This window comes from Rhineura floridana, chromosome 8 (assembly GCF_030035675.1).
Source record: "Rhineura floridana isolate rRhiFlo1 chromosome 8, rRhiFlo1.hap2, whole genome shotgun sequence".
Classification (NCBI taxonomy): domain Eukaryota; kingdom Metazoa; phylum Chordata; class Lepidosauria; order Squamata; family Rhineuridae; genus Rhineura; species Rhineura floridana.
Window position 1 is genome coordinate 36,830,825 of NC_084487.1, and position 14,196 is coordinate 36,845,020.

General features: G+C 43.0%; 1 protein-coding gene across 3 annotated transcripts in view; it reads right to left on the reverse strand.

The window, feature by feature from the left end:
* The window catches only part of APPL2 (adaptor protein, phosphotyrosine interacting with PH domain and leucine zipper 2), a 50,959-nt gene continuing 36,763 nt past the window's right edge, over nt 1–14,196 (reverse strand). For all 3 annotated transcript variants that reach the window (XM_061638916.1, XM_061638915.1, XM_061638914.1), the window contains exons 10-21: nt 14,011–14,169; nt 11,293–11,481; nt 9,474–9,516; nt 9,328–9,384; nt 9,112–9,200; nt 7,781–7,939; nt 7,416–7,468; nt 5,164–5,338; nt 3,810–3,846; nt 3,539–3,679; nt 2,968–3,015; nt 1–1,417 (exon numbers count right to left, since the gene is read on the reverse strand). In XM_061638916.1, the coding sequence (XP_061494900.1) occupies nt 1,283–1,417; nt 2,968–3,015; nt 3,539–3,679; nt 3,810–3,846; nt 5,164–5,338; nt 7,416–7,468; nt 7,781–7,939; nt 9,112–9,200; nt 9,328–9,384; nt 9,474–9,516; nt 11,293–11,481; nt 14,011–14,169 (1,285 nt within the window). In that variant the 3' untranslated portion in view covers nt 1–1,282. The remainder of the gene's footprint in view (nt 1,418–2,967; nt 3,016–3,538; nt 3,680–3,809; nt 3,847–5,163; nt 5,339–7,415; nt 7,469–7,780; nt 7,940–9,111; nt 9,201–9,327; nt 9,385–9,473; nt 9,517–11,292; nt 11,482–14,010; nt 14,170–14,196) is intronic.

A 14,196-nucleotide genomic window follows, 5' to 3' on the forward strand; every position in this document is an offset into this window, starting at 1 on the left:
TCAAATAAGATTTTAATCTAACATTATTACTCAACGGTTGTATTGCAAAATGTGAACCCTCTTGTTAACATTAAAACATATTTTAATAAACTAAAAAATCCACAAGGAAAAAAATCAGCTGAACTTTTGTTTAAAGCTGCCTCTGTTCTTACATGTTACTTGAATTTAAAACAGTAAACCCAGAATTTGGTGCACTACAGTATTGCTGGCCCTAGAAGCAACAATGTCTAATTGGTAAAATAATACAGACTATATTGGGCTTAGATTGGTCCTCTATATGAAGAAACATGCTGCCTTAATACCTGCTTTGCTTTCTAAGTTGCAGAGGTGCAAGTCAGTCTGCCTGCATCAAGGTCTAAAATAAACCCTGTAATCTGAGTACCTGCAGTTACTGTTGAGCAAGCCTTCTTTTTCATGTTGAACCTAGAGGAGCACTAACCCAACCTTGCAGATCAGCGCCAAAAAAAAAAAAAGGTTTTAGCTGGCTTGTGTGAATAGCTGAGACTTGGGGGGAGGTTAAGGCATACCACTTCCAGTCTACCTGCCATCTCATTTTTAGGTAGGGGTGGCTGCTTTACCGAATCTACAAGTATGGTCCCCACAATAACAGTAGGCACTTAGAGATTATCTAGAGTAAGCTTTTAATATTAAAGTATAAAAATAGATAATAGGAAAGTGTTTTATCAAATAGTTCTGTAAACTGCCTAGCTCAAAATAGTGTTCCTGTTATCTTTTTAGAAAGTACAACATAGACTAAAAACTTCACACAGAAGTGAACTCCTTTAACTATGAATGCCTGGTGAAGTCTCAGTAGCTTGCCAATGGTATAGTGGGTGGATGGGTGTGCACACTTCCAGTGACCAGGGGGTAGAACTTCACTGGCCTGTGTCACTCCTTGCCCCTCCCCACCAATAGTAGAATCATCAAAATAAGCAGGTGTGTACATTCACATAACTTATGCAGTTAAACAAATACACGCAGCTCTCATTATAGTAGGAAGTTCAAAGTAGGTGAACATTCACACTAGCTGAATTTCTAAAAACTACATGGAGTAAGAAAGTGGTTTAGCATCTCAAGATGCACACATATCTTGCATTAAATCTTTGCTGGTAGCCATCAGTTGATAATGTTCATTGTTGGGGAAGAATTACAGAAACAGTTTACCACACCAAAAATCCAGACCAAGTCCTCCTCTCATGCTATCTTTAAGTACCCATGTTAGATAGCTAAGAGAATCTAGGCTGTTATGTGCAACACCACTTCTATTTAAAGAAACTACAGCTCATGCTTCTGACTCCTCATGGCCATCTCCATGGACTACTGTGTTGTCCTCTTCTGACTGTTCATTCAAGAGCACAAACTTTCCATCATTGGTGAGGGGCACAGAGGACATTAACTGAGCTAGTGCTTCTGGATTCTGTAATGAAAATACAATGAGAGTCAATGGAAATAAGTTAGCCAACAGCCTCCAATGACCTGTCATCAGAAGTCTCAATTGTTTTAATCTGCCTATAAATTAATTCATGACTCTCTTAAGATAACACCCACATTGCTAAAATGTATTGTAAGCAGACTTAATAAATCCAGGTGAATTGACAAGGCTAGAGTAAAACAAGTTTCATTTAAGAATCCTTGTGGAATAAGTCCCTTGTGTGCTTTGAATTGGCAGCAGGGGTGAGGAACATCTGGTCTCTGGGCCAATTATGGCCTTCCAAGGTGTCCGATTTGGCCCGTGAGGCCATTTCCACCATATCACACCCACCTGCTGACAGCACCAGGCCAGGGTTTAATCCTGCCTTAGCTGTACAATCCTGTCCCCAGCAGGGAACAAAGATCACACAGCCAAGGCAGCAAGATTTAATCTTTGTGCGAAAGCGCCCTTTGAAGCAGCTTGCCCAAGTGAGCTACTTCAAAGAGGCTTTTACAAAGTCTTTAAGAGAGCTCCTGCATTCCCATTTGCTCAAACACTATTGTGGGAGCCTTCCTAAAGCCTTTTCCAAGTCTACCCTTAAGTCTCCACAGTTGGGGAGTTAAAGGGGAAGAGGGAGACTTGGAAAAGGCTTTTACAAGTCTCCCCTCCCCCTTTAAATCTTCAATCATGGAAACTTAAGAGAAGTGCAAGGGATTTGACATGTGGGTGCCCCCACCCACCTGCCAATCGTGATCATGATGCCATGTGATTGGCAGCTGGGCAGCCTTGCCTACCCGTCAAATTTGGCCCATGAGGCAGCTCCTGATAAGGATCTGGCCTGTGGAGCCAAAATGGTTTACCTCTAGGCTACAGTATGCTTCAGAAAAGACAAACTGCAGATCATTTTCAACGTACAGCCACTTTTCTAATTCCAGCCAAAATGGTATCAGTAAATTATTTTCACCCTGCTGGGTTGATGCTGCAGCTTTATAGATAAAGCAAGTTCGAGTAGTCACTGCATACATGAAATATGTGAAAAAACTATTAAAACATTTGACTTAATTGTATGTTTAAATAGATTTTATTTAATGCTGGTGCACAAACTAGGATGGCTTTCTCAATACATACAGGAAGAACTGAAATGTATTAGAACAAGTAACAGAGAAAACACTAATGAAAGTTAAGGCTCCTATTTGGATGGTAAGTTAAACAACCTAGGGCTCCGCTTTACATTATCTGTGCCTCCTCTGCCACAATATTTTCATCCTTATTAATCCCTGTCTCTCCCAATTGTTGTCAAGTTCTGAGATCCCCAACATAGCATGCATGGGCAGCATGGAGTCCTCAGGAGCTCACTGTGGCCTCCTGCCCTCCCTTTTTTTTACTTTCTTTTTAATCAATTTTCCCCCTGATTTTTGTTTTTAATCATGGGTGGTGCTGGACTGGCTGAAAAGCAACAGGCTTTCAGGCAACATTACAGCCCAGAGTTCAGGCTTGAGAGTGAGATTCAGTATATCAGAGTTAAGGTTATGAAATTAAGAACAGTGGAGTATTACCTTACGAGCCTCAATGATTTCCTTCCCCAGGTTTATTGCATAACAAATCTGCAGGAGAAGCAGAAATCAGCCTTAGAAAGTTTTTCTGTGACTGTAGGATACATATGAGAACACAGGAAAAGCAGGAGCAATTCCAAAACAGTAAGTTGGGACCAATAAATGGGCTATGTGGAAATTTGACGAGTGGAGGTATAGTGAGACAATGCAGCACAAGGTATTAGCTTCCAGAAGTGACTGCAAATTCTATTGATGGGACTTCTTAAGAAAATCTTAACAGTGTTTCCCTTTCCGTGCTTCAGCGTCTTACCTATCTGTGGATGTGATCACAACAAGGTTATGTGGGTGGGCAATGGATCAAGGAAATTGCTAAGAAACTGTGTGTGTGTGTACAGAATCTAAGCACAATAAACGAACTCAAACCACTAAACTGAGTGCCCTATTATAGGGTAGAAGGGCGGGATAGAAATATTTTAAATAAATAAAATAAACTCCTACTTAGACTTATAACTGAAGGCTACAATTAGAACTAAATATTTTTTTTTTAAAAAATCCAACAAAACCATCTCCAGACCTTTTCGCCTTCGGTGTTACTCTCAAATACATAAGCGCTCATGGAATCTTCGCCTGGAGACTCGGAGTCACAAACCACAAACCCAAACAGCCTCTTGTTTTCTTGGTGAGCAGCAAATTGTGTCACATTGGCAAGTTCAAACTGGAAAAACAGGTTTTAGAATTTTAAAGACTAGGTTGGTAAATATTTAACAACTTCCCAGCTGACAACTTAGCACTGAAAGCTTTGATTTCAGTATTCTGTACTGTGACAAAAGGAAGAATATACTTACGCTTGTTCTTGTAACTTGTGTTTGAGGATCTATTAATCTGTTATGAGTGTGAAGAAAAAAAATCAGATTAGGTCCTTCACAAAACTTAAGAGCAGAAAACTTATAGAGACTCTGATCTGGCTCAAGGAGGTTGGTCCTAAAGCTAGCACATCTTCACGAGTTACTCATGTAAAGCGGGAAAGTGAGTAGAGGGTGACTAAATGGCCATGCATTGGGCCACATTCCCATGGTTCCAGCCAACCATGCTCTTCCAGATTACTCCATTTCTGCTGGGGGGAGGGCGGATCTCTCCATTTTCCCTCTCCAACAAACGTTCTGTAGCTGCTGAACATGCTCAGTGATCACTGGTCTGGATTTTTTGACTGTGCCCCCCCATATCAGGATGTTTGATTCAATTAAGGCTGATTATATCCATGACACTCTTTTCCACATTGATTTTCACCTGGATTGTACATTGTGTTGGTCAGTGAAAACTAGTGTGATGTAGTAGTTAGAATGTTGGATTGGGTCCTTGGAAAACAGATCTCTTGGTCACAAAACTCATTGGGTGACGTTGGGCTAGTCACTGTCTCTCAGCCTAACCTACCTCACAGGGTTGTTGTGAGGATAAAATCGGGAAGGGGAGAACCATGTTTATATGCCACCTTGAGCTCCTTGGAGGAAAGGTGGAATATACATGTAATAAATAAATATAAATTACAAATAATGTATTATTACAATTATCACCAGCAGGTCCCAGGGCAGGTTACAACAATTTAAAACAGGTTTTAGAGCAAGGATGGGGATCATGTGGCCCTCCGGATGTTGCTGGACATCATCTCCCATCATCCCTGACCATTGGCCATGCTGGCTGGCGTTGATGGGAGTAGGTCGTCAATCCACATCTGGTGGCCCACAGGTTATCTGTTTAGAGTTTCTCTAACTAGCCCCTCAGTCCTACACATGTTTCCTCGGAAGTAAGTTCTACTGAAACCAGAGTGACTTGTGATATCTGAAGCTGGATTCAGTGGGACTTACTTCCAAGGGGAAAAGAGCCAAGGACTAAAGGTGATCTAGTCAGTGGGGACCAGGAGTTGAATCCAAAGGTGCCCTTCCATGACTAAAAGGACCTTTGATCCAGCAGAGGTTCCCACTGACAAGGAGGAAGCTAAGAGGTTATTTTTGTTAATACCTCCCACATACACACACAGCCCTCTCACATTGGTCAGGAACCCCCAGCTCCCATACCCTTTTAATAAGTGCAAGTCTGCTCATAGAATCAGCTCAAATCCAGGAACCTCACCTCAGGTTGGGCAAAAAAGGTGAGGACCCTCCCCCCCCAAAAAAAGAAAGTAGGCAAGGTAATTTTGCTTACTTCAGGTTGTTGCTGGTGACCAAGAGGTGGGATTCTGTCATACGGAAAATGTTGTGAATGGCCCGAGCTGCTAGCACCTGCCTCATTGCTTCATAGATCACCTCAATGGTGTGGTCGGATCGGACAGCCATAGATCCTAGAAAGCGAACTACAAATATCTGCTGCAAGAGGGAATCTGGAGAAAAGGAAATAAAAAGAGGAAAGGGAGTATTTTTCCTTGCCAGTTCATCATGCCTCTAAGTTAACAGAAAGCCGAATTTCACTGTTTATGTGCTACTCCAAGGAGAACTCTTTTCTTCAATATGAAAGTTCTAATGGCAGGTTCATATTATGGATGCTCATTGCTCAACCTCAAGCTGTGACAGCATTGTACGACTGCATCACAGAACCTGTGGCCATCCATATGTTGTTGGACTCCAACTCCCACCGTCCCCTAACAGCCATACTATCTGGAGCTGATGTGCAACAAAAAAAATCTGGACGGCCACAACCATCCCTGCTGTAGGTGCAGCATTCAGGCACAATGCTTTTCCAGAGGGCCATTCACCCAGTTCAGCCACAAGTAATCAAGCCCCAGTTGTGAAGTGATGCGCAATCAAGCCATGTAAATGCGTATGTGAACTGAGCCCACACTGTTCAACAGTTCAGCTTGAACTTATACTAACGTGTAGCTGCAAGAGCAGGAAGAGTGGCTTGCAACAATGTTATGAAGGCCATATCCTTTGACTGCCATGTACAGACCACCCATCCTTATTTATTGGATTTGTGAATCACCCTTCCTCCCAAAGGAGCCCAGGGCAATGTACAATAAAGAAGAAAATATGCATGCCATTGACAAAATGAAACAGCCAAATGTAGCTATATAATATCCACAAAATCACTTGAAGCTGTTGGGTATTGAAACAATCTGTGATGAGGCTGGAGGAGCTACTGAGGCTGTTCGCCTGCTTACCTGCACAGTGTGTACTAAAGATGGGTGTGTGTGTGTGGAAGAACAAGCAGGAGAGGGGCCAATTCTGCTTTCAAGCCACAGAGAAAGAGGGAAGACAGAGAGGAGCGAGGTAGAAACCCATCTCTGTGTAGGGTTTGTGGCATGGTTAAAGGTTTGTAGGTCCTCAGGTGTAACAGGGGGCTATGAATGCTCCAAGGCTCGGAGGAGCCTACCACACAACCTAAACCATAAAAGCATGGGTCAACAAAAATGCCTTCAACTGACATCTAAATGTATACAGTGAAGCGGTGCCACCACAGAGAAGGTCCTGTCACATGTCTCCACACCAAGAATCTTTATGGGGACCATGTGGAGAGTTACCCTCCCCTGCTGATCATAAGAATTTGGTTGACTAGTATTGGACAAGGCACTCCTGCAAGTGCTTGGGCCTCAAGCCATTTAGGGCCTTACCATTGCCTTGAATCGGGCCTGGCAGCACACAGGCAGCCTGTGCAATGCCTTTAGGATCTGGGTTGCATATTCTCATCTGAGTGCCCCATCCTTGTCAGGTTCGGCCTTATTTAAAATATTACCAAGTGTTAGGCAGACAGGGTTGCATCACTGTAGCTGGTTCTAGCATTCTAAACATATGTTGGCAACCATTGGTCTCTCCCAGTCCCACACAGACCCCTTTTCTTTTTCTAGCTGCCACATACAGAGGCAGCATGCCGCTGAATCCCAGAAGCTGACAACAAACAACAGGGAAGAAAGGATATCACTTTTTCATCTGCTTTTGAGCACTCAGAAGCATCTGGCCGCCTACAGAAAGGAGCAAAGCTCTGCACGATACTGACCAGGGATGAGCAAACCGGTGGCCCTCCAGATGTTGTATTCCCAACTCCCATCTGCCTCAGCCAGCATCATCAGAGATGATGGGAGTTGTAGTGCAGAAACATCTGGAGTGCCACAGGGTCCCCATCCTTGGTCTGATCCAAAAAGGCTCTTTCCTCTGTGCCAACCTGCAGCTTCGTTCTCTAGAGATGAGGCGGCATTTGTGACTGGAAGAGTCTACCCCATCGATCAAACTGAAATGGACCTTGCGATTTCAAGTTGCTTTCTTCTGGAGCTTATATACCAGTCTTCACTCTGCAGATACCTTTTGCAATAGCACACCAGCAATCTTTGTATGGCACAGCATTGCATAAGCTGCACAGAACAGATGAAACTGCCCTGCCTTTGCGACGGAGAGTTGACCCCAGGTGGCCTTTGGGCTCGGTCAGACTGGGATGTTTAAGAACAGCAAACCACAGTCAGTTCTTACCTGTCTCATCTTCTTTTTTGTCATCTTCAGACTCTCCAAATGGGTTTGTGCGCCTGTTAACACGCAAAGCGCAGGAGTTATTGTTATACAGCCCCCTTCTCACTGACAGTATCTTCATCCCAGTCTGCATCTGTATTGGAACTATTTTTAACTGTTTTTAAATGACTGGATTGTTTTTATATATGAAACTGTTTGTAATTGTTTTATATGTGGAACTGCTCTCTGTTTTGTTTTAAGGCTGTAACTATTTCATTTGTTGTTATAATGGTATTTTTTACTGCTATAACCCGCCCTGGGACCTCATGGTGAAGAGCGGGTAAGACAGCTAAATAAATAAATAAATAAATGGAATCGTTTAAAAATACCTGCCACCCCTGTTCTGATCTAGGAACTCTGTTGCAGGAAGTACAATGTCAAACTGAATGGGTGTTCCAGGTGCAATTAACTCTGTGGATTCTGGAATGCTGGCAGGCTCGTCTGGGACCGTCCTGTCATTCTGCATCTCCACATTCTTCACATCCTGGCTAAAGCAAAAGGAAAGCAACAGAGGGAAGATGGTCTCATATGAAAAAGGTGGTGCTGTGAGAGCAATTTACCAATGAGCATTCAATTAGTGTCTGACTAGACATTTAAAACCCTCATCACCATCATAAAAAGAGCCTGCTGGATCAGGCCTGTGGCCCATTTAGTCCAGCATCCTGTTCTCACAGTTCTCTCCAACCCCTGAGTGCAACCACATTCTCCCCTCCTGCGGTTTCCAGCAACCGCCTCTGACCATGGAGGCAAAGCATAGCCATCATGGCTAGTAGCCATTGATAGCCTTATCCTCCATGTTAAAATCATTGTCTTTTGGGATAGTTAAAAGGTGCTTTAAAAAGAACTAATTGTATTATCTTAAATATATGCCCTTCCAAATTTCAGATGAGAATAAGTATGTATTTATTTTAAAGGATTTCTATACAGCTTGGCTATAGAAAACCTCTAAGCGGTTTACATAAAACATTAAAATTATCAGCAAACCAGCTAAAAACAAGTAATTAAAAACATTGTTAAAACAATTAAAACAGCAACAGACTAAAAATATTTATCGTGTCTGTACTTTTATTAAGTGTTTACATGTTCATTATTATTAATAAGAAATTTTATACTGCATTCAATCTCAATCTTTGCATCAGTTATTGATGCAAACAACATCCGTATTAAAATCACCACAGCATAAAATAAAATATAAAAATATACCTCTGCCTAGGCTAAGATAAAATGAAGTGACATAACCTACTGGAATCAGACACCAGCAAAGGCCTCAGAACATGAGTACATCTTTAACAGGCGCCAGAATGTTATTAATGCTGGTGCTCCCCTAAGCTCAGATGGGAGACGATTCCACAATAAGGCCATTCATCCAAAGGTGGATTGCCTAAGATCCAGTTTTCACATGCCACTGCATGATGCAGGTAGCAGTGTCTACCACATGAAGATTAGCACGTAACAGTCAAACTATACTTTTTTAAACAAACACATGGCACAGCCTCCTATGGAATGTACCATTTCAGAACACATGTCCCCCATGTGAAAAAATCTTCCTGCTTGCAGAAAGGTAGCTTGTCAAGGGTCTAGCCTTCTCCTTGAGGTGCTAATTTCCAACTGCAGGGAGCATCCAAAACATATCTCCAGAGTAAGATGGCTAAAAAGTTACCTGGGAGATAGATTTTCCTGTTTTTTTTCAAAGCTTGTGATTGGGGTCACAGCTTGTAGTGCTGTCTGGTTCAGCCTGATGGCAACTGCCTGAAGTGAAACAGAGTTACAACCTTAAGGAAAATTGTGGGATATGCCCAAGCAAACAATGAATCATAGAGAGCTTATTGTATGCAGAGGGGGGATTTTTTTTAAAAAAAACCTAAAACATACTCACTTCGGGATTATCAGTAAGATAGATCTGTCGAGAGATGTTGTTGATTGCACATATCCACTGTAAAAGCCAAGCAAGAAGGAAAAACACTTGAAGTTCCAGATTCTTTTGCAGAATTAAAAGCATTAACAACATGAAATATTTTTTACCTCCTCATATTCTTTCTTGCTTTCTGCCTGAAGGGTTATGCCCCTATAAAGAAATTCACCAACATTATTTTCTTTCCTTGTCCCATTTTTTTTTAACAGACACATTTCCATTCATGCACAGGATGAGCTTGCAAAGCAATACAGCCAGAGAACCACCAGGTCCAAATTATACGACAGGGGACTTTGACTAAACACTAGGAAGAACTTCCTGACGGTTCAAGCTGTTTGACAGCAGAACAGACACCTCAGGAGGTGGCAGACTCTCCCCCATTAGAGGTTTTTAAGCAGAGGCCGAATGGCCACCTCGCAGCAGACATCAGCTGTTTGAAGTCCCTTCCAACTCATGAGTCTAGATGTCCCATCATGCTCAAGGGGGATTTTAACATGTTGTAAAGTCAGCCAGACATAAGGGTCTGAGGGTAAAGGCAAATGAACGGAAAGGAAAGGAACGCAAGGACAGGCATCTGATGGAACATCAAGCCTCAGCAATAGTTGGATGGCCAACTCTCCAGATCAATTCACAGGATGGGCACAGCAGCAACTGCCATCTCTAGCTGGCATCTTTGTTTTTTGTAACTAATACTTCTGTTCCAAGGGCATTTATCAAGTCTGGGGAACGTGCGGCCTTCCAGAAGTTGTTGGACTCCCATCAGCCCCACCAAGCATGGCCAATGGTAAGAAATAATGGGAGTTGTCATCCAGCACCATCTGGAGAGCCGCAGGTGTTCCCCATTCCTGAACTAGTATCTCATGCCCCCATGTTTTAGTATTCTATTTATTTAGTACATTTATATCCCCCATCCAAGGAGCTCAAGGCACCATGCGGCACCTACCCTGTGGAATTCCGTCCCCTTGAATATTAGGCAGGCGCCATCTCTCCTATCTTTTCGGCGCCTTTTGAAGACCTTCCTCTTTCAACAAGCCTTTTAAGTTGAGACCTATCCCAGTCTGCGTCTGTGTTGGAATTGCTTGTTAATATGTGTTTTTTTTAATAATATGTTTTTAACCCTTTTTTAAAATATGTTTTTAAAGCTTTTTTTAATGTTTTTAATGTTGTTTTGTTTTAATGTATTTTAAGGTCTGTTTTTATGATGTTTTAAAGTGTTTTTAGCATTTCTGTTTGCCACCCTGGGCTTCTGCTGGAGGAAGGGCGGGATATAAATCAAATAATAAACAAGTGATTCTTTACCTTCCACTTTTTTTTAATCCTCATAAGCCACCCCGTAAGGTAGATTGAGCTGAGACAAGACAGGGACTGGCCAAAGTTTCCCAGTGAGCTTCATGGCAGAGTGAGGCTGTGAATCTGGGCCTCACAGGTCCTAATCTGACACCTGAACTGCTACACCACACTGGCTTTCCAGTCCTATGCAGCACTGTGATAATGCAAAACTGCCACTGCCACAATCCTCTCATCCACACAGTCATAAAAGCTGTGTTAGAAAAGTACACAGGTTCATTATTTTAGATGCAAAGGTGGGATATGCAGAAGATGGCATTTGGGCAGGTTCCTAGTGTAATATGATGTTTTTGACACGCTGGTGTAATGGCCAGTACATTCCAATTCAAGCAGCTGTTGTTTGGCATAGCTGTATCTTAGGTCTGGATTATAAACCATAAAATTACATGGGAAAGCATTACCAAAACTGCCCCAGCTGTAATTGTTTATGAAATCCAGAGAAACTTACTTTAGATAACTAGAGACCTCCCCTAAAGGCCAAGGCTAGGCTCAAGGCAGCTTGGTCAATACAGCCAGCCTAAAAGATGCAAGCCCTCTTTCTGGTCGATAGTTGTTCCCTAGTAGAAGCCCTGAGATACATACGGCTTTCCTGTTGGAGTGGTGATCTGAAAGCAGTATCGCCGGTCTTCACAATCGACTGCCATCACAGAGCAGTTGTCCAGATCCTGGATCAGTCCCCCAGCTACAGCTCCCCTGGGTTGGCACATCAGGTTCCCACCTTGAGTGAAGAAGTACAACCTGTCCCATGTTGTAGTCACAAGGCCTGTTTTGCTGCAGAAAAGACACAGTTTCAAGGTCTGTCTCAAGATCACCATCATGCCAGCATCAATTAGCAAGGTCCACCTCCCCCCAATCACTTCCAAAACACACTTTTGGGAAAGAGGAACTGGGCCAATGTTCTCCAAGGCCAATTTCTCTCTCTCTCTCTGTCTCACACACACAAACACACACACAGCATTTTTCATCATCCCACAGTACAGGCGATGTCATGTTAGCAACTAGTTATGGCTTACATTGTCTTTTAGTTCTTTGGTGTTATGACACTTCTTGATGTACACTACAGGAAGGGACCACAGGCCAGTGGTGGAGCATGTGCTTTGCAGAAGCCAGGCTCAATCCTTAACATCTTCAGTTCAAAAACAGGACCAAGCAGCAGGCAATAGGAAAGATGTTCACCCAAGACCCTGGAAAGCCATTGCCAGTCACCAGCAGACTAGTGTTCTCAAATCTTGCTGGACTACAGTTCCCATCATCCCTGACCACTGGCTAAGATGGCTGGGGCTGATGGCAGTTGCAGTCTAACAGCATCTAGGGATCCAAACTTGAAGAACCCTTGAGAATGCTGGGATAGATGAACAAAGAATATGATATGGCATGAGGCACCTTCCTACAGCCATGGAACCTACTACTACCACCACCACCCACTTTTCACCCTGAGGTCCCAGGGTAGATTACAACAGTTTAAACTTAAAAACAATTAAAAACAACTTAATAAATGCTCCACCATTGGCCTCTGGTCCCTCCCCACAGTGTACATCAAGCAGTCTCATAACACCAAAGAATTAAAAAAAAGAGGGGGGGTCCTATTGAAGGTGGAAAGGAAACTCATAAATGTTAAATATAGGTAAAATATTCATCTTCCCTCTTATTTCTAAACTGAAATGTCAAGAAGGCTGCCATTCCACAGATCTTAAAGCAATCATGGGACATTTTTTTCAACTCAGATCTATTTGGCTTGAGGGTTATTACATTTTGGGCACAAAGATTAGATTTTCTGGATGAAGGTATAGTTAACAAATCCTCCAGGAAAGAAGCTCCTTTTATCAGCCTTTTATGGGTGCGGGGGGCACACACATTGATATAGTCAGAATGTGGCTTGTCTACTGGAATGTGGCTGCGGCAGGCAGCTCTCTCACGCACGGCTGGAATGGTGTTTCAGGCCATTGCACAGGCACCTCCACAGTAAACAGCTTTGGGTGCCCTGGAAGCACTGTTTACTGCAGATGCGTCTGCTCAAGTGTAGGGGAGGATGGCAGAGAGAGAGAGACAGGGTGGTGGCGATGGCTGCCGCTTGCCTGCCTGCTCGAGTGTACGGAGAGGAGAATTGTGCTCAAAGCTTTAGATTGCTATAGCAAGATGCTACATGATAAAAGAAAAGAGGCAAGGCAGGCATCCCTGGAAGCAGTCTGGAAGAAGCCTTTAAGCAGTCTCTATGCAAGGCTTACCTGACCTGGTTGTTTCATTTCAGACATGTGTATTGTTAGTTTTGAATAAAATTTTTGAAATATGTTGAACTGCTCTTGTTTTTTGTGGTGTAGGAACCTATCCCTATTATTTCCATGTTATTACTATCTCTGGTACCAAAATTTCTGTTAAAGAAGTAATGTCCAAGAACACATGTACTTCATTAACGGAGGTATTACTGTACACTTCTAAAAATGTAAGCAATTTCAAGAAAATGCACTTTAAGAATGTATAATTGTCACCATCCATCTAGCACTGCAATCTGCCAGCCAGATTAGAAGCAAGGCATGATGGCAACAACAATCCCGTTAGTCTCCATCTACTGTCTCATCAGAGATACAATGACTAAGTATGGTCAAGAGGCAATGTTATATTTATACTGGATCTTATCCTTTATTAAATCAACTGAACATCAGGAAAAACTTCCTAACCATTAGGGAACCAAGGACCTAGGGAGGTGGTGGGCTCTCCAACATTGGAGGCATTCAAGAGGCAGCTGGACAAGAACCTGTCGGGTCTGCTTTAAACTGGATTCCTGTATTGTGCAGCGGGCTGGAATCGATGGCCTTATAGGCCCCTTCCAACTCTATGATTCTATGAAATGTATACAGCGCTATACAGCTGACAGTCATTTGAGTGTAAAACATGACTGGGCGTTGATAATCCTGAGTAATCAAGTACGAAATACAGACTTGGATCCAAACCGCCCCACACTCCCCTTCCTGATGCAGCCCCTCCAATTCTGACTTTTCTCTTGGCACCCATATGCACCGCTCCATCCAGGCAAACAAGCGGCATTATTACAGTTCAGGGACACATTCCTGGCAGGCAATGGCACTTGAGGAAGGCAGGGAGCAGGCTGACAAGAGGCGTGGCCCAGCAAGAGTCTCAAGTGCCAGACAGAGAGGTGTGGAGGGCCACCTAAGGTTTCCCACCCCTGCATCAGATGTAGCATTTTACTTTTTGGCACTTTATGTCCACATTTTGAAAAACCAGCTAGAGTACTAACCAATCTACCAAGTTAAGGCAAGACTCATTCCCAGGTGCCTTCCTTACTTTCTAAGGTTAAGGTAGCCAGCCTTCTGAATCAGATTTCTGTTGATGAGAGGCGAGGCTGCGTCAAAGTCAGGCGTGTACACTGATTCACCAACTGAAAGCAGATCTTGCTGAGAGACCCGCATGGCTTCAGCCTCAGTATCCAATTCTTCCTGTACACTACCAAAAAAGAACAGAAAAAGCACT